At 45.8% G+C, this 22789-nt stretch overlaps 1 protein-coding gene across 9 annotated transcripts in view; it reads left to right on the top strand.

The window, feature by feature from the left end:
• PMS1 (DNA mismatch repair protein) overlaps positions 1-22789 on the top strand; it is an 80559-nt gene that overhangs the window by 5666 nt on the left and 52104 nt on the right. For 6 of the 9 annotated variants that reach the window (XR_015185501.1, XM_086491876.1, XM_086491862.1 and 3 more), the window contains exon 7: positions 5393-5512. The exons of the other annotated variants lie outside the window; for them this stretch is intronic. Coding sequence is in view for 5 of the 6 variants with exons in the window: in XM_086491876.1 (XP_086348002.1) it covers positions 5393-5512 (120 nt within the window). In the remaining variant the exon portion in view is untranslated. The remainder of the gene's footprint in view (positions 1-5392; positions 5513-22789) is intronic. 9 annotated transcript variants of the gene reach the window in all.

Genomic DNA, 22789 nt, shown 5'->3' with positions numbered 1-22789 from the left:
GGTAACATTTGACTCGTGGACTGTTCAATGTTTGATAACCTAGCTGGAATCTTCACCAAACCTCTTCCACAGCCGACACTATCCCTTAACTTCAGCTCCCTTGGATTGATTCCCCATCCAGGAGTTGAGAGGGGATGTTAGAGTTTCACCTCCTGTTTGGTGGTCGATCCAATATCTTCCAGGAGCAAATGAGGGAGTGAAGGCTGTTTTGAGGTTGTGCCGAGGTAGACGTACCTTATGTGGCGATGCAAGCCATGCATGTGCCCATCGGGCAGGCTAGCTCGAGGCAGCACCCCAACACCTAGGACTTTGCGGGATACTACAGCTTACATCACCATAAATGTGCCAAGTGGCACATTTAAGCCACATCATCTAAAAGTGACACATGGCTGAAAACTCAACATGCAGAGACTCTGACCTCTATAGCTGAGTTATTTTCCAGGAGGCGTCCCCCTGTTTATGGGTCGTGGGATAGATGAGTAGGGTCCCTATGGAGGGACCCAGCCCCTTTCTATTATTTCATAATTTACTGTGCTTTGCCAGCGTTTTGGCTCAGCATCCTCTCTCTCTGAGTTGTTTTAGTTTTTTTTCCAGACATTTTATCAGATTCTCCGGAGATGTAACTCCTTGGGGTCTCATAGGTCATTTTGGCCTTTTGAAGACGTTTCGTTTCATCTCTCTCTCTCTCTCTCTCTCTCTCTCTCATAGGTCATTTTGGCCTTTTGAAGACGTTAATATAACATCTCTCAAAAAAAGAAACTTAGCCGCGTAGAGAGAGAGAGAGAAAAAAAAAACTTAACTGCGGGGAGACTTTCTACCTCTCCCGAGGCGGCCTTCCGACCATGAGGAAGCAAAGTGGCAAGGATGACCCGGTGGAGGATGCCATCCAAAAATGCAAAGAAGAACTGAGCGAGTCCATTAGCATGATCAACCGCCACCTCCTAGGTACTATCAACATACTCGACGTGCGCGTGGCAGCACAGGAAAACACGATAAATACACTCGAGGATCGCGTGAAGGCTCAAGATGAGGAAATCGCACTACTCAAGAAAGAGCTTGCAGAGGTGCGATCGCAGAATGTCCTCGAAGAGGGAGAGCTTCAACCCTCAGTAATTGAAGAGCTTAACACGATTAAAGAACAAGTGCGGGTCATCAAAGAAGGTGGGGAGCAACAAAAAGAAATGACGACAGATGTCATCACAAAGACCCAACAAAAAGCAGAAAAGGCCGAAAAGTGGATCGAGATCGTCAAGAAAGGGAAAGGTAAGGAAATAACCCCCACCCCCACACCAACCATCTTCAACTTGACACTAGAAGAGGAGCAAAGGAGACGTGTGCGTGCCTTACATGTAAGGATATGTGGCCTCAGAGACCAAGATAATGTGGAGGAAGAGGTGAAAGAACTCATGACTCTGATGGGGGGTCAATGAACAGACGCATACGAGGGCCTGGAGAGTGGGCACAAAGAAAAGTGGAAGCAACGGAGAAACCTCGAAGGAAAGGGCACTCATTCTCCGCTTCCCATCCATGGAAGCGAAGAAGGATTTCCTGAAGAAGAGACCGACTCTAAAGAAGATTGGCATCTTTCTTGGAGATGACCTCACCCTCTCGCAGATTGCTCATATGCAAGAAGTAATGCCGGAAATTAGAGCAGCAAGGGAAAAGGGGAAGATTGCTTTTTACAGAGATGGAAAGGTGGTTATATTGGAGCGACGTCCCGCATGACGGTGCAAGACCCATGGGACAACACTGAAGATGGCAACCTGGAATTGTAACGGTTCACTTCGTCTTGATGTAGGGGCCTTTGAGGATAGCTTCACAGGGAGAGACATCATCTTCTACTCGGAGACGCATCAAGCCCCTGGGCAATCCATGCCACACGTGAGCGGATATAGATGGGAGATAGCATGCAGACAAGAGACCAGATCGGAGCATCGAGGACGAGGCTCAGGGGGAGTGCCAGTTTTATTTAGGGAGGAGTTGCAGCCATTGATATATATAGTGCGCAGGGATGAGCATGCTAGGTACATGTGGGCGAGGCTCAGGGCAGAGACGGGCAGATACCTCTACATTGCTATCTGTTACTTTCCTCCTAGTACGTCGGTATATGCATCACCTAGGGGACAATCTCCCTTTGCTATTCTGGATAATGACATATGGGACTTTTCTAAGGATGGTGACATTATCATACTAGGGGATTTCAATGCTAGGACTGCCCACCACCATACAATATTTTATGATACTTCCTAGAAAATGCTTAGGGAGCTGGACGATACAGAGATGGGTCTATCCAGATTATCACAAGATGAGGAATACACGGAATATGGCAGATACTTGATAGATATGGGAACCGCACATAGATTGGCCATTTTGAATGGCCTACAAAGATTTTCGACAGCTGGAGGTTTTACTTGCTTTCCACACCGACATGGTGCCAGCACAGTGGATTATGTTATGGCCCAGCCAGGTCTCATTCCATTCTTTCAAAATGATCGCTCGGATGATTCGGGCTAAGGCGTCAGTACCACATGAGATTATCCAAGCCGAGCTAGCTGCCCGCCCCCTCGTGGTGGAGGCGTTGACGAGATCAGTTTCTTTTATGCACGGTCTATGGGATCTCCCCAGGGACAGATACGCTTGGCTTGCCTTGGAGTCATCTCGACAACTAGCTCTACAAGGCGATACAGCATGTTGGTATGGATAGATGACGGCATGGTTTCAGTCGCATGGTCTCAAGATGGATAGATTACCTCCGCTTCAATACTCTCTGGATGCACCCTCCCTGTCTCTCACACGGACAGAGATTACCAGACTCATACGTTAAGATCTGATTCAGCTAAATCCCAGGAGCACATGGATACAGCCGACCCAGGAGTTGGGTACGAAGATGGCCTTCTACAGAGAGCATCTTCTCCAAGTCACGGAGGACGGCTTTGTGACTAGGCCTGCATACATGGACACACTTATCTCATGGGATAAGACGCGCTATTGGACAGATACGCACATCCTCACATCAGCTCCAAATCGAGACTGGCCGATTTCGAGGGGTGTCGACAGGAGCTAGGATATGTCACCTATGCAACTTAGAGCCAGAGACAGAGCTGCACTACACATGTCACTGCCCGGCATACTATGAGATACGCGGCCGCTTCCACTGCCTGTTTAGAGAAAAGTTTGGACCTTTTTCTAGAGTCATGAGATACAAGGATCAGAGGTGTCTCGGATTGTTCCTGCTAGAGCTGCGCAAACTTAGGGAGAGCTTGCTGAGAACATCAGAGGAAAGACAGTCTCAGAGACGAATCACAGATTTCTTTACACCAGCCACAGGAGAGCCAACGGAGCAGTCATTACAACAAATCTCAGAGCCTACTCATACTAGAGGTACACTACTTGATCGAGCCACGGAACTTGGCAGATCCAAACGTCCACGAACTCGGGGGGTCTCCCACTACAGACGAAGGCTGCAACAAAAGATACAGATCACTCTAGCTCGACATGCAAGACGCCCTACCAGAGTACTGACCATGGAGGAGGTCGATGAGATCCGACAGCGACCAATGAGAAATTTCATCTGAACCCCCAACCCCCCCCCCCCCCCCCCCCCCCCCCCCCAATTTCCTTTCTCCTTACCGTCTTTAGTGTTAGTTCTTTGTACCTTTGTAATTTCCGTACTCAGACATGGTATCACATTCACCAATTGTAACTTTTTTGGTCTCATAGGCCATTTTGGCCTTTTGAAGACGTTAATATAACATTTCATTTTCATTTCATTTCTCTCTCTCTCTCTCTCTCTCTCTCTCTCTCTCTCTCTCTCTTGTTCAACTCTCCTCGTCAGCTAGATCTTTAAGGTCTCTTGGGATAGTTTCCTACAACGTTAAAACTCTCTTCTTCTTCTCTCTCTCTCTCTCTCTCTCTCTCGACGTTAAAACAATCTTCTTCTTCTTTTGTGTGTGTGTGTGTGTGTGTGTGTGTGACCATGCCTCCGTAGCGTTTCCTCTTTCCATGTCTGCGTGCGATCTCTCTCTCTCTCCCCTCTCAGCACCCACTCTCTCCCTTGCAGCATTTCCTGCTTTTTCAGGTTGTAGGCAAGGAGGGGCTGCCCTTGATGGAGTGGCATCTGTGCAGGGGGCTGCCCACAATACGAGGCTACCTTGGAGTTTTGGTGGCTGTCGACTGATCGAGAGAGCCATTACACTGGTTGGAGACTCGGTCATCATCCGATTTTCTTTTTCCGCTGCCACTTTGACACCCCCAAGTTTACCCTCTCTGTGTGTCTTTCTCTATGTATCTATGTAGTCCATTAGGGGAAAGGAATGTTCTAGTAGAAGGGACTGAGTCGGGGCAGTTTGCACGCAGGGGGAAGGTGTGGTTTTGTCTGTGCATGAGAGCTGCACTACACAATAAGCTCAAGTGCGACTTCTGTTCGCTTTTGCAAGCGTGCGGTAGAAGTAGGTGATGTCGCCTCTAACAAAGAATTGCCTGTGTGCGGAAGTGCCCTAAATGGGATCGTGTTTGTGTGATACTTGATCTTTGTCATATGCATCATCTATTCGACTTGAGTCTCATTCTAGAGATGAGAGTGCCCGCTATATGTGAGAGCGGAGGACGGTAGAGCTCTCTACATTTTGGTATGTACATCCCTCCTAGCACATCTCATTATGCTTGGCCCAAGCGGGAGTCACCATACATGATACTAGATGAGGATATTTGGACTGTGGTCAACTACTAAGTAGCCGCTAAGAAGCACCACTGAAAGAGGGTCTAGCAAGGTTGATGTCGAAAACGAGCAAGATAACCACCAGTAGGACGAAGGCAACTGAAAGGTAATCAGCAATGTGTCAAACCACCGGTCCAAAAGCTCGAGTGGAGGCTCTCATTTGTCCAAACCAACAAGAAGCCTTCATAGGGAGGGGACCCAACACATGGAAGAAAACCTGCAAAAAAATAGGAAACAAAAACAAACCAACCATACTCTCATTGAGTCATTCCCCTAGTATGGGCATGGATGGAGGGATACAAAAACTGAGCCCAAATAACTTATTAATGCTCTACTCTAAGTCTCAGGCACCTTGGACTGGGTATTCAATATTGCTTGGACATAAGACTCTACTCTGAACCCAAAGAACACTCACTTGGTGTGCATGCCTCCTTACTTCAAAGCTTAAGTCACCTCATGTTAAGGCCATTATTTTTTGCGTGTGGTTTATTGAAACCCCCTCCCACTACCCCCCGCTTTTTGACCTGCATGCCTTCAACTCTACTCCCCACACCCTGCGGCCTGCAGCTCCTACTACCCTGCTTTTTCAGTTAGGGTGGGGGCTCCACCTCACCATCTTATTGTGCACGTGTGGCCATGGCTTTAAAGGAGGTATGGTTCTCGGACTTGGTGCAGAGAGAGACTTATTACTTGAGAGCAGTAGTGCATGACATTACGACTCTGGAATTCACAGAAAAGCTTCTCGGTCCTTACTCCTACATACAACCAAAGACAGAAATGGAGAACTCTGCTCAGGTTTCCCCTTCAAGACTTTAAGAAAAATTTTGCAGTGTATTTAGAGTTGACATCTATAGCACGTGGGTTGCTTTGTTGACACCTGTCTTCCACTGAAAACTCATCCTTTTGTTGTTGGCTGCGATGTTGGCAGGTATAGAAGTGCTTTTGCAAAAGAAGAACTCTACTGCCCTAAGGATGGAACCCCTCTTTTTTTCCCCCTCTTTGTATTTCAAACCATAGTCATATCAATTGAATTTTGTGGCTTTTTAACCTCTGTTTTATTTCATAACTGAAGCCTGCTAATGTATAGCTTGCAACCTACACACATACATACACACAACCCGGATTTGAGAATGCACAAACACAAAACCCAAAAACAACTCCTTGCACGTAGAGACAAAGATCTTATACATGGAAGACATGATAGTGATTGGCTTTCACTGTCGGAGGGACGATGCATCTCCATCTTTCGGTATAAGAGGATTGAATCCCAAAGACATAGTGGCAGACATTTCTCCTATGTTAAAAATTGTGTTGTAAGCCAAAAAGCATAATGGGATTGAGTACATCCCAAAACTGCAAGAAAAACTACGGAGTCAACCCATCCTCTCCAAGACAAGATGCAGCATCAAGATCGACCACTGCATCATGCATCTCTTGCAAAGTGAATGGGCCAGTAAACTGTGACGTACAGCCTTCATAACCACTGGCTGAACGTGAGACCAAACCTCCTCTCTAGCATTCGGAACATCATTAATCAGCTTATCTATAGTAAACTAATGCTCAAAATAGTTTGAAGCTATGTTAAGGACCTCATTAGAATCTATGTGCAACCAATCAGGTAAGGCCCTAATAGAAGGCTGTCACAAAGTGATGAGGTGGCTACTCTGCAGAAACCCTAAAACCTGCAAACCCTAATTTCTGCCAGAAACCCTAATCTGCAGAAACCCTAATTCTGGAAACCCTAACCCTAACTGTTGCTGAAACCCTAACTGTGGCTGAAATCCTAATTCTGGTGGCAGAAATGCCACGTGGCAGCAGTACGGATTTCCGGCTTTTGCGGCGGATTTTACGGGTGCTGATTTTTCAGCTTCTAGCGACGCAATTTGCCAACGAGAGAGAGAGAGAGAGAGAGTTCCATTGCTTTATTTTAATGGAAAGCCCTAAAGAGGGCTTGTGAGAGAAACAGAGTTTGCTTTAGTTTGAAGCTTTTGGGGCTCTGCTTTAGGGCATCCCTTGTAAACTTTAAATAAGTGGTTTTGGGCTCACTCTGCAGAGCATCTGGACGCAGAGTCTGAGAGTGAAACCCTAACCGCTCTCTTGTACTTTGATCTGATTAATACATAAAGAAATACCGAAAGGGGCACCAGTCTTTGGGGCCAATATCTCTAGGCACGGAACTCCGCCGGGCCAGTGCAAATCTATCGTGATCTGTGAATTGTTTTGAAGTGGTTATTTGGTGCTGTCGTGATTGATTTTTGACTTGGAGTGTCCAAGTCTATTACAGTGGTATCAGAGCACGGCTGATTTCTCTTCTACGGGAAATCCGATCCCCAATTTTTTTTCCGCGGCACCTATGGCTTCACGCAAGGATCAGTCGACTCCCTCTGCATTTGGAGATGTGGGCATGGATCACAACGAAGATTCCGGCAGAGAGTATGGCCTGCCTCGGCCTACTCAGGCGGAGCAACGAGAGATAAAGTGTCGTCAATTGATCGGCGATGCAACAAAGATGATGCTCAGTTTTGCGAAGGACCCGAAATTGGCAAAAATATGAGCGAGACTTCTTTTCAGGAAGTGCATGCGCAGTGGCAACACCACCCCCGAAACTCGTTCTCAAGAAACCTTCTGATCACAAGCAATATTGAGAGAAAGAACTAGAATAGGTGGTTGATGCACGGATTGCTCAGCTTTTTGACGTGCAGAAGAAAGCCAAAAAGCACGGCAAAAAAGCAGAAGAAAGGCACTGACTTCCTGGGTTATTTGGGTCGTCAGTCAACATTTGACAAAGCAAAGAAACAGAAGAAGCGTGTTCGCTTTGAAGGAGTACCCAATTCTTCTTCTTCTTCTTCTTTTGACAGTTCTTCTAGCTCTTCAGATTTGAGCGAAGAAGATAGAAAAGGCAAAAAGCGAAGCAAGAAACAACGCTTCGGAAAGGGCAAGAAAAAGGCAAAGAAGCCTAAATCTTGCCCAATCACTGACAGTTCTACTGAGGACTCGTCTACAGATAGTACAGACTCCGATGACGGAAAATTTTATGCGAACAAGAATTTTTTTTATAAAGCCCACCAGTATGACTTTCTGGAAGATAAAAGCAAGAAAGTCCGAGAGTTCAAGGAAGGCGGACAGTCCATCAAATTTGAAACTTTTTCAGGATACCAAGATGCTTCAAAGGCTGTCTTTTATACAGCAGTTTGACATCGCTTTCGCAGGAGGACGCTACTCAGAGCACTCCAAGATTCAGAGAGCCGCCTCTTACTCTAAGGGGAACGCTCGAACTTGGTGGTCCACGCTTCTTTTTAACAAGACTGCACGAGTTAAATGGTTGAAATTTAAGAAGCTTTTTATTTCTTCTTGGTTGACACAGGAATATGAACGCGATATACGAGCTGCTTGGAACCATCTTCGGATGACCAAGAGAGATACAGTGAATGCTTACTGTGAGAGATTCTGGAGCTCTTTTCTACCCGCCTCTTCATTCAAGAAGATCTCGTTCAGAGAACAAATTGAGCGGTTCACCTTGGGTCTACCTACAAAGATCCGAGATCAATGCTTGGAACAGAAGTCAGCTTCTATTCAGGAGTTGATGAGGCATGCGAAGCGGGGCTTTGCCATTCACTCTGGCAGTTTGACCTACCCCACCGATGAGGCCATGACACAACGAGCCGAACAAACTTCTGGGAATGAAAGTAGAAAGAGAAAGAGCAACCCAGAGAAGAACGATGCACGGCCCAAGCTGACTCCTCAAGAGCGAGCTCGCTTCATCAGGGAGGGGAAGTGCTTTGGATGCGGGGAACATGGACATATCTCCGCAAAGTGCCCTAAAAAGGCACCGAAAGAAGCGAATGATAAGCACGACGACAGGCCTGAGAGTTCGAGAGCAGCTGAGGAACGTGGAAGAAAAGGCAAGATGAAAACAGGACTGGTTCCAGACTGTGTGGGTACCGATCCCAACACCATGGACGAGAGTACAGAACTTTGCCGAGCTTGGGGCAAAGATCAAGATCAAGAGGCCCTGATCTTCTTTGATGGAGGAGCCAAGGCCAACTTCATTTCACCGGAATTGGTGGCGCGGCTCGAGATCACTCCCGATCGGATGGGACCACTTGCGGAGGCTGTTCTAGCGGCACCCGGCAGGGACGTAGCCATTACACCCGTCATTGGCAAACTTCGGTTGCATTGTCAGGGGTATTTGGGGCATGAGGACTTTTTCATAATGCCTTTCGAGGGTTGTGATGTTCTCTTAGGGATTCCTTGGTACCACAAGAACAACGCCGTGATCGATTATTGGGCGAGGAAAGCGACATTGACTACAGAGAAGGGCAGAACCATTGTACTTGACATTAAATTGAAGGGCGAGTCTGTCCCTATTGTATCGGCTTCGGCCATTTCTAAATAAATGAAATCCAATCTGTTTGTTTACTTGATCTTTATAAAAAAATTGAGCGATAATGAGAGGACAAATATGTCTAAACTTGATAAAGAACGCCAAAATTTTCTCCTCTCTCATGCTGATTGCTTCTTAGAGGGCCTACCAGGCGAGTTACCACCTGCTCGTCCTGAAGATCATACCATTGATTTGATATCTGGAAGCACACCACTGTTCCGGCCACCTTACCGTGTGAGCCGAGCACAGAATGAACAGATTATGAACCAAGTGAAATACCTCTTGGAAAAGGGTCTTGTCCAGGCTAGTGCTTCACCGTATTGCTCTCCAGTGTTGTTGGTTTTGAAGAAAGACGGATCCTGGAGAATGTGCATCGATTATAGAGCTCTCAACAAAATCACCATCAAGAACAGATTTTCGATTCCTAGGATCGATGATATATTCAATAGGTTATAGGGATTCCTCGTGCTTTAGCAGGATTGATCTGAAGAGTGGATATCATCATATCAGAATCGCGCCGGGAGACGTCTACAAGACAGCTTTTCGGACGACTTTTGGGTTATTTGAGTTTTTGGTGATGCCTTTTGGCTTAACCAATGCTCTTGCGACATTTAACCGGATGATGGACAGGATTTTTCGAGAGTATAGGCTATTTGTTGGCACTTTCTTTGACGACATCATTGTTTTCTCCAAGAATGAGGCGGAACACACAGATCATGCTTTAGGTCTTTCAGGCATTACGAGATCACAAGTTAGTGATTAATGCTAAAGAAAAGTGAGTTTTTCCTACCAGAGATACACTTTTTGGGACACATTGTCTCAGCAACAGGAGTGCAAATGGATCCGGCCAAGATAGAGACTATCCGTGATTGGCTCGATTTGAAGAATGTCCATGAAGTTAGAAGCTTCTTGGGATTGTGTTCGTACTACAGGCAGTTCATTCGAAAGTTTGCAGAGGTTGCTTCCCCTTTGCATATTTTGACACAGAAAGGAGTCCCTTTCTCGTGGGGATCCACAGAGGTGACTGCCTTTCAGACATTGAAAGAGAAATTGACTACGGGACCAGTTTTGACTTTGCCGGACTTGCAGGAGTCATTTGAAGTATATTTGATGCTTGTGGTCGTAGTCTGTGTGCGGTCTTAATGCAAGAAGGCCTTGTCATTGCTTACGAGAGCCGATTGTTCTCAAGGCCGGAGATGACAGCAGAGATTTATGAGAAAGAGCTTTTGGCGGTTATCCATGCTCTTACTCAGTGGCGGCATTACCTACTCGAAGCGGATATTACTGTCTTTACAGACCATCAGAGTTTGCGCTACTTCTTGTCACAGAAGCAGCTATTGGAAAAGCAGATGCAATGGGCGAACATCTTGTCACAGTTTCACTTCCAGATTGTCCATGTTCAGGGACATAAGAATGTGGTGGCAAATGCTTTGTCTCGGAAGCCTTGGTTCTGGCTATTTCCGCGATACATCATAGGAGCTTCGAGGATATGGTCGACCTGTATGCCACACATACAGATTTTGCAGATGTTTTCACACGGATACGGGATGGGGAGCCAGTAGTGGGATATTCCATTGGGGATGGCTACTTGATGAGAAAAACCATGTTGTGCGTTACACAGCCGTTGAGGGAAAAGGTTATGACTGAATGCCACTGTCCACCTTTTACGGGTCACCGCGACATTGCTACCACCGTGAAAGGGGTAGAGAGATACTTCTTTTGGCCGAGACTCAAGAAGGATGTGGAAGAGTTTGTGCGCAGTTGCTTAGTATGCTAGAAGGTCAAGTTTGACAGGCATAAAGCACAGGGATTGTTACAGCCTTTACCCATAACCACCCGCCCCTGGGAAAGTATTGCAATGGATTTCATTTTTGATCTCCCGAGAACACAGAGTGGTCACGATGGTATCTGGACTGTTATTGACATATTTAGCAAACAGGCTCATTTCATTCCAATGAAGAAAACAGTTAAGTCGGATCACTTAGCGAGACTGTTTGTGGCCCAGATTCTCAAATTACATGGCATGCTTGAGACGATTGTCTTCGACAGAGACCCCAGATTTACGAGTTTGTTTTGGAAGGCAATTCGGGAGAACATTGGCATGCGGCTGTAGTTCTCGTCACCGTTCCACCCGCAAACTGATGGGCAATCTGAGTGTCACGTGACACATCCGAACCCTATGTGTCACCACAGCAGGGTTCAGTCAAGTCAAGTCAAGTCAAGTCTAGATTAGCAGTGATTTGGCACTTTTGTGAGTCTATTCGTAGACCGTGCATGCGCAGTCACTTAGCATAGATGCATATCCTCCGGTTGCACACAGCATGATCATCGGAATTCCCATCAGAATCCATTAGCATCAGTTAGGGGAATTTTCGAGTGCATTTAGCCTATTTTCCTATTTATTGGTATTTTCACTTATTATTTTTAAGTGACTTCCCAACAAAAGTAGGTAGGGCAATTTTGCTAAGTTAATATATAAGCAAACCAAAGTTCACAGTTTCTGGCAGAAGAGGCAGCAGGAGCACCTTGCTCAATAGGCAACTTCTCAGCAAGACCAACCCCTGCGACTACTCTGGCGATTTCTCCACAGAAGACCTAGCGTTTGTGCATCAGATCAGCCTTGGCGATTTGTGCACAACAGATCAGCCCCGACGTCATCACGACACAGCAGATCAGCCTAGCGTTTTTGCATTTGCAGAACCCCGGCGACAGAAGGACCAATTTCAGCCCCTGGCGTTTTTGGATTTCAGCAGCAAATTAAGACCGGCATTATTCACCTAAAGTGTAGCAGATTCAGCCCGTAAAGACCATCAGTTTTCAGCCCTAAGAAACCTCATTTTTTAGCCAAGAAAATGCAGCCAAAACAGTCATTTTCAGCCACCGGAACAGTCCCGAAATTCAGCGATTAGAAGATCTCAGATTTCAACCATCGTCGTCGTCGTCGTCATCGTCGTCGTCGTCATCAGCATAGACCAAGTTGCATAGTCCATTGCATACGCATTGTACACCTTTGTGCAATCAAAGAATAGACCACTCTCGCCGACGAGAGTGGGGCCTTCGGAGGAGGGTTTTACAACCTCTCGGGTGTCGTATCTCTTCTCTCTCTTTCTCTCAGTCTCATTCACTCGCACGCACAATATCCACTCACTTTGTTCGTGACCACAACACTCTACAAGACGGAAAGCTCTCTCTTTCCCTAAGAACTAAAAGGAACCTTGAGCAATAAAGATCACTAATCTTGAGAAAATACAACATTCATTCCGCTGCACCTAACATTGGTATCAGAGCTTTGGAAGTGTTCTGCATTACTCAAGGAAAGAACCACAAGAACCACAAGAATTTTTTTGCTTTTTGCGATTGCACGAACCCAAGTTTACTTGGGCGTTGCGATTCCTAATCGTGTTTTGTTGAAGAGTGACAGGAATCCCAAGAAAGAAGGGCTTGTCCAGCCTCCCCTTGTGTCTCTTTTCACTCATTGAGAGCAGACCGTGCACTTAGCTACCGGCCAATCGACGTGAGGTGGGAAAAAGCAACCTTGGTGAGAGCGCAAGGCCGCCAAGGGGTGCACCCGCAGAAAAGGGTAGAACTCGGGTGAAGAGAAGATCCTTCTCCAACGCGATTTGCAAGCGAACGGAAACCTCAAGAACCTCAAGATCCCCAAGAACTCAAGAATCCAAGTTCCTCGTGAACTTAAGAACCCAAGATCCGCAAGAACCCAAGTTTCTCGTGGACTTAAGAACCCAAGACCCCAAGAACCCAAGACCCCAAGACCCCAAGAACCCACGATTGCAGAATGGTCATCACTCGAAGCGGAATGGATACTTCGCTTGGAGGTGATGAGCATGAGAGAGGCGAAGAAGAATTTTCCCCACCAGGAGGGTTTTCCGACCCTACCCCTTTCCCATCTACGACAAAGATTGCACTAACTCCTATGGAGGCTTTGCAGCAATTTTTTCTGAAACAGAAGCTAGAAGGAGAAGCAAGAAAAGCAGAAAGAGAGCGTGAACACGAAGAAAGAATGGCTGCCATAAAGCATGAGTACAAAGAAAGGAAAGCCGCCTTGTTGCAACTCTTTTCTCAAGCACAGGCATCGATACACGAAATTCGGGAAAAGGAGACTCTCTCCGTCTCTTCTTCTCCCATGCATGACACACAGGATTTGCATGATGATTTGAAGCACAATGATAAGCATGATGATTTGGATGCCAATGATTTGCATAATGATTTGGATGACAATGACAAGCATGATGATTTGCATGATCAAGATGTGATTTCTCACAAGCATGATGATTTGCATGATCAAGATGTGATTTCTCACAAGCATGATGAGTTGCATGAAGATGATGTGATTGTTCACAAGGATGATGTGTTAGTGGATGCTTTTTCTAGCGAAGCTAACCTCGTTGCAGATTCGATCAATCACAAAGGATCGATCTTGGCTCTCGAGCCTTGGGCCCAAGAACCCCTTCAGGAAAAACCGATCTTGGCTCTCGAGCCTTGGTCCAAAGAGCCATCACATGAAGTATTATGTGTTCGCATGATTGATACGCACGCATTGTTCGAGTGTTTCATTCGTGACGGTTTCCTGTATTTTAGTCAGCATCGTTATGTGATCCCTTTTCTTAGGCATGACATAGTGTATGTTGAGCACGTTTCTCTCATGGATGAGCACGAATGTATGCGGATTGTTCATGAAAAGTTGAAAAGTTTGTATGTAAGGAAGTCACATTCCATGTCGCTTCCTTGGCATGACACAGTTTCCGAAAGAGCACATGATTGTATGAGCACCAAGCGTGGGCATTTCCATTGTGCTTTGCCACAGTTGATTGGTTTCCATCCAACAGAAAAGATTCGACCTCATTGTTTGCATGTGTTTGATGAACGGGTTGTCACTCCGTCTCTATGTTCATCTCCATTGCATACATAGTCTTTAGAGAAGACAAGATTTTTTTCCTTCACTTTACATGGAATGGGTATGTTCATGGTTTTGTGTTGGAGATGGTTTCAGGAATTTTCAGCCATGGAGATTCTTGAAGACGAAAGAAGCAGGACTCTAGACGAAGTTGAAGCAAGGAAGGAGATTCAAAAGACTTTGTGTCGCTTTCGGCGTGGCCCAAAGAAGCAAGCGTTGCAGACCTTTATGAAGTTCAAGTACCGCACGACCCACACAGCAGAGTGGGCCGGCGAAGAGTCCCTTCTAGGATTCCGGATGCTGTTGGCGATCTCCCTCGACGCCATACAGTTCGGTACTAGTACCTCACTTTGAAAAGGAGGGGATGTCACCTGACACATCCCAACCCTATGTGTCCGTGGACAAGCTACACCACAACAGGGTTCAGTCAAGTCAAGTCAAGTCTAGATTAGCAGTGATCTGGCACTTTTGTGAGTCTATTCGTAGACCGTGCATGCCCAGTCACTTAGCATAGATGCATATCCTCCGGTTGCACACAACATGATCATCGGAATTCCCATTAGAATCCATTAACATCAGTTAGGGGAATTTTCGAGTGCATTTAGCTTATTTTCCTATTTATTGGTATTTTCACTTATTATTTTTAAGTGACTTCCCAACAAAAGTAGGTAGGGCAATTTTGCTAAGTTAATTTATAAGCAAACCAAAGTTCACACTTTCTGGCAGAAGAGGCAGCAGGAGCACCTTGCTCAACAGGCAACTTCTCAGCAAGACCAACCCCCGCGACTACTCTAGCGTTTTCTCCACAGAAGACCTAGCATTTGTGCATCAGATCAGCCTTGGCGATTTGTGCACAACAGATCAGCCCCGGCGTCATCACGACACAGCAGATCAGCCTAGCGTTTTTGCATTTGCAGAACCCCGGCGACAAAAGGACCAATTTCAGCCCCTGGCGTTTTTGGATTTCAGTAGCAAATTAAGACCGGCATTATTCACCTAAAGTGTAGCAGATTCAGCCCATAAAGACCATCAGTTTTCAGCCCTAAGAAACCTCATTTTTCAGCCAAGAAAATGCAGCCAAAACAGTCATTTTCAGCCACCGAAACAGTCCCGAAATTCAGCGATTAGAAGATCTCAGATTTCAACCATCGTCGTCGTCGTCGTCATCGTCATCGTTGTCGTCATCAGCATAGACCAAGTTGCATAGTCCATTGCATACGCATTGTACACCTTTGTGCAATCAAAGAATAGACCACTCTCGCCGACGAGAGTGGGGCCTTCGGAGGAGGGTTTTACAACCTCTCGGGTGTCGTATCTCTTCTCTCTCCTTCTCTCAGTTTCATTCACTCGCACGCACAATATCCACTCACTTTGTTCGTGACCACAACACTCTACAAGACGGAAAGCTCTCTCTTTCCCTAAGAACTAAAAGGAACCTTGAGCAATAAAGATCACTAATCTTGAGAAAATACAACATTCATTCCGCTGCACCTAACACTGAGATTGCCAATTCAGTGGTTTTAGATTTATTGAAGTCTTATATCTCGGATCAGAAGACTCAATGGGAAAAGTACTTACCTTTGGTGGAATTTGCCTACAATAACACGATGCACTCTTCGACGGGGAAGGCGCCATTTGAGATTGTTGAAGGTGCTACGAAGGTTCCACCCTTCCTAAGCACGAAAGATAAGATTTTTGAAGCGGATGAATATGCGCGAGACTTAGATACTGCTTTTGCCAAGGTTCGCGAGACTTTGCAAAAGTCTCAAGAACGATAGAAAAAGGCAGCGGATCGCCATCGTCGTGGCTTGAAATTGAAGGAGGATGATTGGGTGCTCTTACGTTTTTAGAAGGCACGCCTGAGAAAGAAAAAGGGAAAGGAGAGGCTCTTTCCAAAGCTTAGTATGCGATACTACGGACCTTTCCAGATCAGTGAAAAGATAAATGATGTCTTCTTCCGATTGAAATTGCTAGATACTTGGAGGATTCACAATGCATTTCATGTGAGTCTCTTGAAATCTTTTAAAGGTGATGTGCCTGATGATGGGGAGCTTGATGAGCAACCCGAAGTGGAAGAAAACGAGGAGATCCTTGTTCTTGAACAGATTTTGGCACATAAGGATACGAAGAATAAAGGTAAAGTACGAAGGCGGTTCTTGGTTAAGTTCAAGAATTATCTTGTATTGGATGCGAAGTGGATGGAGGACGAGGACCTAGCAGATACTCCTCAGATTGTGGAACTTTACCTCGATGCTTTTGGTTTAGCATAGTCTACTCCAAATGGAACCTAGAATTTAGCTTGGCCGGAGATCTGGTGCAGTGGGATGCACAAGAGGGGAGTCACTCCGCTTCTTTGTCAACAGATGCCTTGATTTAGATACTAGAGTCACTGATGTCTCTTTGAGCTTCAGGGATGCTGAAAGCTGACAGTATTCTGCTGTATGACTTTATGAAATGGAATTCCTGATTATGATACTGATTTGTTCTTGACTTCTTTTAAGTGCAGGAACTGATAGACGAAATGGCTGCAGCATTTTGGTCTGATTGATCTCGAATAGACATGGTTGCAATAGGGGTTAGTCAATTAGACATCGATGAGGTCCCAATTGGATCTAGATACGATTGCTAGCTACATTGCCGATAAATCATGGTCTAAGATCCGAATGAATGTTGAATGTCATGTGATGTCTAGTGATGTCCTGTGATGTGACTGTCGATTGGTACATGTGCTAGATCTGTGTTCCTAGTACGTAGGTACTAACAGTTAGTGTCTGCTAAGACTGTTTATGACCTCTGTCTGTTTTGCAGGCGTAATCGAGGGCGATTACAATGCTTTCAAGAGGGAGGTATGTCACAAAGTGATGACGTGGCTACTCTGTAGAAACCCTTAAACTTGCAAACCCTAATTTCTGCCAGAAACCCTAATCTGCAAAAACCCTAATTTTGGAAACCCTAACCCTAACTGTTGCTGAAACCCTAACTGTGGTCAAAACCCTAATTCTGGCGACAGAAATGCCACGTGGCAGCAGTACGGATTTTCGGGTTTTGTGGCGGATTTTACTGACATTGATTTTTCAGCTTTTGGCGACGTAATTTGGCAATAAGAGAGAGAGAGAGTTCCCTTGTAAACTTTAAATAAGTCGTTTTGGGCTCACTCTGCAGAGCGTATGGATGCAGAGTCTGAGAGTGAAACCCTAACCGCTCTCTTGTACTTTGATCTGATTAATACATAAAGAAATACTGAAAGGAGCGCCAGTCTTTGGGGCCAATATCTCTAGGCACGGAACTTCGTCGGGCCAATGCAAATCTATTGTGATCTGTGAATTGTTTTGAAGTGGTTATTTGGTGTTGTCGTGATTGATTCTTGACTTGGAGTGTCCAAGTCTGTTACAAAGGCCCCTTGGGACGTTCCTTGAAATGTGCAAAGATTCTTATTCATCCTATCCGCCTTGGATATCCATGTTGATACCGAAGCATGATAGGCGAATTTGGATTTCTCAGTCTGAATGTGACTAAGAGTCTCTCTGGTGTTAAAAGTCGTGCTCACCTAGAAACTCATCTCTTGGAAACTCCTCTAAGCTGTCGGCGTATGCATCCCAATCGATCCTGTAACTCTCATTCCTTGCGGAACAAAGCTCATCGCCTCTCTGCAAGCGTGAGAAGGCACAATGATGTATACAGCCAAATGGGTCGCTTCACAAATCAGAAAGTGAGGTGCATAACACAAATCAACCCTAGAAAGTGGGGTGTCCTTTTTATAAGCGAAGGGTGTTAGGTGCAGCGGAATGAATGTTGAACTTTGCTCAAGATGAGTGCTCCGAAGTGTGCTCAAGGTTCCTTTTTCTTAGGGAAGGGAGATCTTCCGTTTCTTAATGAGAGAGTGCAATGGACACAAACAAAGTGAATGGACACTGTGAGTGAAGGTGCTGAGACTGAGAGATAGAGAGAGAAGAGAATACGACACCAGAATGTTGTCAAAACCCTGCTCGAAGGCCCCACTCTATGGCGAGAGCGGTCTACTATTGATTGCACAATCTGATGCAATGGCTTATGCGATGATCCTAATTGCTTGCTATGTCGATGTCAACGGAGTGGACGATGAGGACGATGCTGAGGCTGAAAACTGAGTGCTTCGAATTGGTACCGTTGCTCCAAGTCGGGGCTGATTTGCTACTGTGTCTTTGCATGTCAGAAACACTGTCTTTGCTGGCTCTTCAATTGCTGAATTTGCTGATGTTAAATCGCTGATCTTGCTCACCAAAAACGCTGTCCAAAATCGCTGAAGTGGCTGGTTTCAAAAACGCTAATGGCTGGCTGTTGGCTGCTACAAAAACGCTGGTTTGGGCTGCTTGAAAAACGCTAGGTGCTGTGGTTGCAAAACGCTATCTGCAGGGCCTTGCTTCTCGCTGAATCTGTTGGTTGGGAAGCGCCTATGCAAGGGCTGAAAACGCTGATGGCAGTGCTGAAAAACGCTGGCCTTCTGGGCTCCAAAAATGCCAGGTTGGGGGGGGGGATCGTCTTGCTGAGAAGGGTCTCCAGAGGCCTGTTGCACTTGAGTGCCTGATGCTCTCCTTCTTCTTTTGCTAGATAGTGCTAGTCCTAGGTTGCTTATATATTATCTTAGCAAAATTGCCCTACCTAGTTCCCAACAAAAGTCACTTAATAAATAAGTGAAAAATGTCAAAAATAGGGAAAATAGGTTTAATGCACTGGAAAATTTCCCTGATGGATTCTGATGGGAATGCTTATGATCATGCTGTGTGCAACCGGAGGATATGTATCGAATCTAAGTGACTGGTCATGCACGGTTTGCGAACAGACTCACAAAAGTGCCAGATCACTTCCTATTCTAGACTGACTTGACTGACTGAACCCTGGTCATGCTGTAGCTTGTCCACGGACACATAGGGTTGGATGTGTCACGTGACAAAGGGATTGGACAAATGAAAAGCCAAAGGTCAGACAGATGAAAAGCCAAAGGTCGAACAATTGAAAAGCCAAGGGTCAAGGCCACCCATAAGGGTAGGCTTTTACCTATATAAAGACCTCTCGAGGCCATTTGTGGGGATCATTAGTTTTTGGGCGATCTCTATCTTTGAGCATTTCTTGAAGACGATAAAGGCTTGAGTCTTGTGAAGATCAAGAAGGCTTTGAGCATTTGTGACAACAACTTGTATTGGCCATCTTTTGCAATTTAAAATAAATACCCTTTGGGGGCGCTCGTCTTGAGGGCCAACGCTTCTAGTGAAGGAATTTCGTCTTCCTGTGTCATGTTTGATTTCTCTCTCTCTCTCTCTCTCTCTCTCTCTCTATTTTCAAGTAGAAGTGTTTACTATTGTGATTCACCTTCTGTGCTTAATGTACATAAAGGTTTCATCACACCTACCAAGGAGTCATCAATCTCTAGAGTAATCCACATATGTACTATGTACCATGGTCACATACACAATGTTGCCAAGAGGTCCCACAAAATGCATACACCATTGCTAGAGTACAGTTGGCCTATTGCAGTTTCCCAAAATGTCTGAGAATCCCCAGGTAACTACTTGCCACATCTACATCAAGTGCATCCACATCTCGATCTACATGAGAACGCAAATCTTTGCGAAGCAAATTCTGTTTCGGACCACTAATGCTAGTGTGATGCAATTTATTGACACACAAAGGCATGGAGAGTGGGCAAGAAGAGTGATGGCCCGAGAGAATTTTCAAAGGAGAGAGCTCTCATACTACGCTTCCCCTCCTTGGAAGAGAAGAAGGAATTCTTGAGAAAGACGCTTACTCTCAAGAAGACAGGTATTTCCCTCGATGATGATCTCACTCTCTCACAGCTTGCGCACATGAGAGAGGTAATGCCAAAGAACACGGCGGCAAGGGAGAAGGGAAAGATGGCCTTTTACTGAGATGGTCCGATGGTGATTGTAGAGCGGCACTCTACATGACGGTGTGAGACCTATGGGACCACACTGAAGATGGCCACCTGGAATTGTAATGGATCTATGAGGTTGGACGTTGGTGCCTTTGAGGACAATTTCAAAGACGAGGACATTGTTTTCTTCTCAGAGACTCATCAGGTCCATGGACAACTTATGCCACATGTGGTGGGATACAAATGGGAGATAGCCCACAGGGAGACGAGAGCCCAGCTTCAGAGGGATCTTCTTTTAGGAGTCATCACTTACAGACAGTCTCGGATTGCTTCCCGACACCTTGTGCGACGGAAGAAACGAGCTTACTTGGCCTAGATGGAGCGAGACTTGTATCAGCTGTTCTTGAGTAGAGACTTAGGAGAGGCATGGCGATTCTTTCATGAGCACTCCCCTCCCCCAGTGATTACTTCTCCTGATATGTGGAGCGAGTATGCGACATTGTTATATATGGTTCTTGGAGAGGACCCCCTTCTAGATCTTACAAAGCCATGCCCACCTACCAGCTCCTTCTTTACCACTGAGATGCTAAAGAGAGCCATTGACAGAATGAGGATCAGCAAGGCATATGATCATGATGGTCTTGTAGCAGAGCACTTTATACATGCTAGAGATATGCTAGTAGAGGTTCTTGCATTGTTGTTTAATCGTGCCATGTGTGAGGGGTTACCTGACACTTGGAGGTTGTCTACTATTGTGCCTATCTTCAAGGCAGGTGATCCCATAGAGCCTGGGAATTACCGCACTATTATGGTTGGACACACATTGGCATAGTTGTATGCATCCATATTTGAGCAATAATAGAAAAATTGGGAAGAGGGTGAGGGTAAGGGTGTACGGGGAAAGTGCCAGGCCGGTTTCAGGAGGGTTTCTCCACTCTTGATCATACTCTGACACTCAAAGCCATCATTGAGTAGGGCAGGTCACATGTGAGACGGATTTATTGTACCTGTGTGGATTTTCGCAAAGCATTTGACATGGTACCGAGAGCTTGATTGATGCGCAGACTGCAGGAGATGGGGGTGCCCATAGTGTTGATTTGGGGGATTATGGCTCTATACAGATCACTCCACCATTGGGGTGAAAAAGGGTTGCCCATTGTCTCCCACTCCATTTGGGATGTATGTTGATGAGGTGTCTGATTACATTGACAGAGGGTGATAGAGGTGCCTAGCTGGCAGGGACGTGGATCCCATGGTTGTTATATGCTGATGATATTGTGTTGATCTCTGACTCACCAGAGGGTATGCAACGACAGTTGGATGCATTACACAATTTTGCAGAGGATAGTGGATTATCTGTAAACCTTGGTAAAACCAAGGTTATGGTGTTTAACACCACACCACAGTGGATCATGAGATTAGCACGACTTTCACATATGGTCAGGAGATTGTAGAGTATACAAATGCATACACTTACCTTGGGGTTGTCTTCACTGGGCCAAGGTTTTCTTTGGGGAGAGCAGCAGAGACTAGACTGACTAGAGCTTAAGCGGCCTTGGGAGGCTTGGAGAGGTTCCAGGAACCTCAGACATAGTTATGGCTCTTTGATGCTTTAGTAGCCTAAGCTATGTTGTATGGGGTGCAGATATGGGGACCTTCTGTAGGCCAGGGTTGGAGACGTATGGAGAGGCCCTTGGTATCTATGATCTTCTGACTATCATTCGAGCAGAGCTGGCTGCCCCTCCTATGGAGATTGAGGCGCTTATCTACTAGTCTCCCTTGTGCACAGCTTGTGAGATACTACTAGAGACAGATTTGCTAGACTAGCCCTTGAGCCTTCCAGACAGTTAGCTCTTCAGGGGGACATTTCATGCTGATATGCACAGATGACATCATGGTTTCAGATGCATGGCTTCACCATGGACAGGCTGCCCCCTTTCCAATACTCTCTTCAGGCACCCTCGATGTCTCTTACACGGGTGGAGATTACTAGACTCATTCGTCAGGATTTGATCCAGTTGGATACCAGGAGGACATGGATAGAGCCGCCATAGGAGTTGGGCACGAAGATGGCTTTCTATAGAGAGCATCTTCTCCACCGCATGGGAGATGGGTTTGTGATTCGATCCAGCTACATGGACACACATATGTCTCATGGTTTGCGGTGTGCCATTGGTCATACACACATCCTCACATCAGCTGGAGATTGAGACTGGTAGATTCAGAGGGATACCAGCAGACAACAGGATATGCCGCTTATGCCAGCTAGAGCCGGAGATAGAGCTACATTACATATGTCATTGCACAACGTACTATGAGATACGGGCCCGTTTCCACTGCTTATTCAGAGAGGGTTTCGGTCCTTTCTCTAGGGTCATGGGTTATAAGGTTAGAGATGTCTTGGGCTATATCTACTTAAGTTACTCAGATATAGAGACACTTTACTGGGGAGAGCTAGAGAGAGACTATCCCATAGATGGATTACAGATTTCTTTTCACAGATATGGGACAGCTAGAGGAGAAGCCATCACTGTAGAGCTCGGCCCACACTCATTCGACCACTACCGGCACTCTCATCAACCGAGCACTGGAGCTACGGAGATCCAAATGGCCACGATTGAGGAGAGGTGCTACACAGCATTGACGGAGACTACAGCAGAGTACTCTCTTGACATCGAGAGTGCAGATGAGGATGGATTGTAGTAGTAGTATCTTTGTTCTAGTTCTTTTGTACCCAGACATGGTATCAGATTCACTATTTTGTAATAGATTGGTCTCATAGGTCATTTTGGCCTTTTGAAGACGTTAATATAACATTTCATTTCATTTGATTTTTCTCTCAGCGCATGCAGGAGAGACGATACTGATGCAGAGGGTATCTTCCGAATACTCCACTTGCAGATCCCA

This window comes from Adiantum capillus-veneris, chromosome 2 (assembly GCF_014529385.1).
Source record: "Adiantum capillus-veneris isolate H3 chromosome 2, ASM1452938v2, whole genome shotgun sequence".
NCBI lineage: Eukaryota > Viridiplantae > Streptophyta > Polypodiopsida > Polypodiales > Pteridaceae > Adiantum > Adiantum capillus-veneris.
Note: the sequence above shows the minus strand (reverse complement) of the source record. Positions and strands in the feature narration are given on the sequence as shown.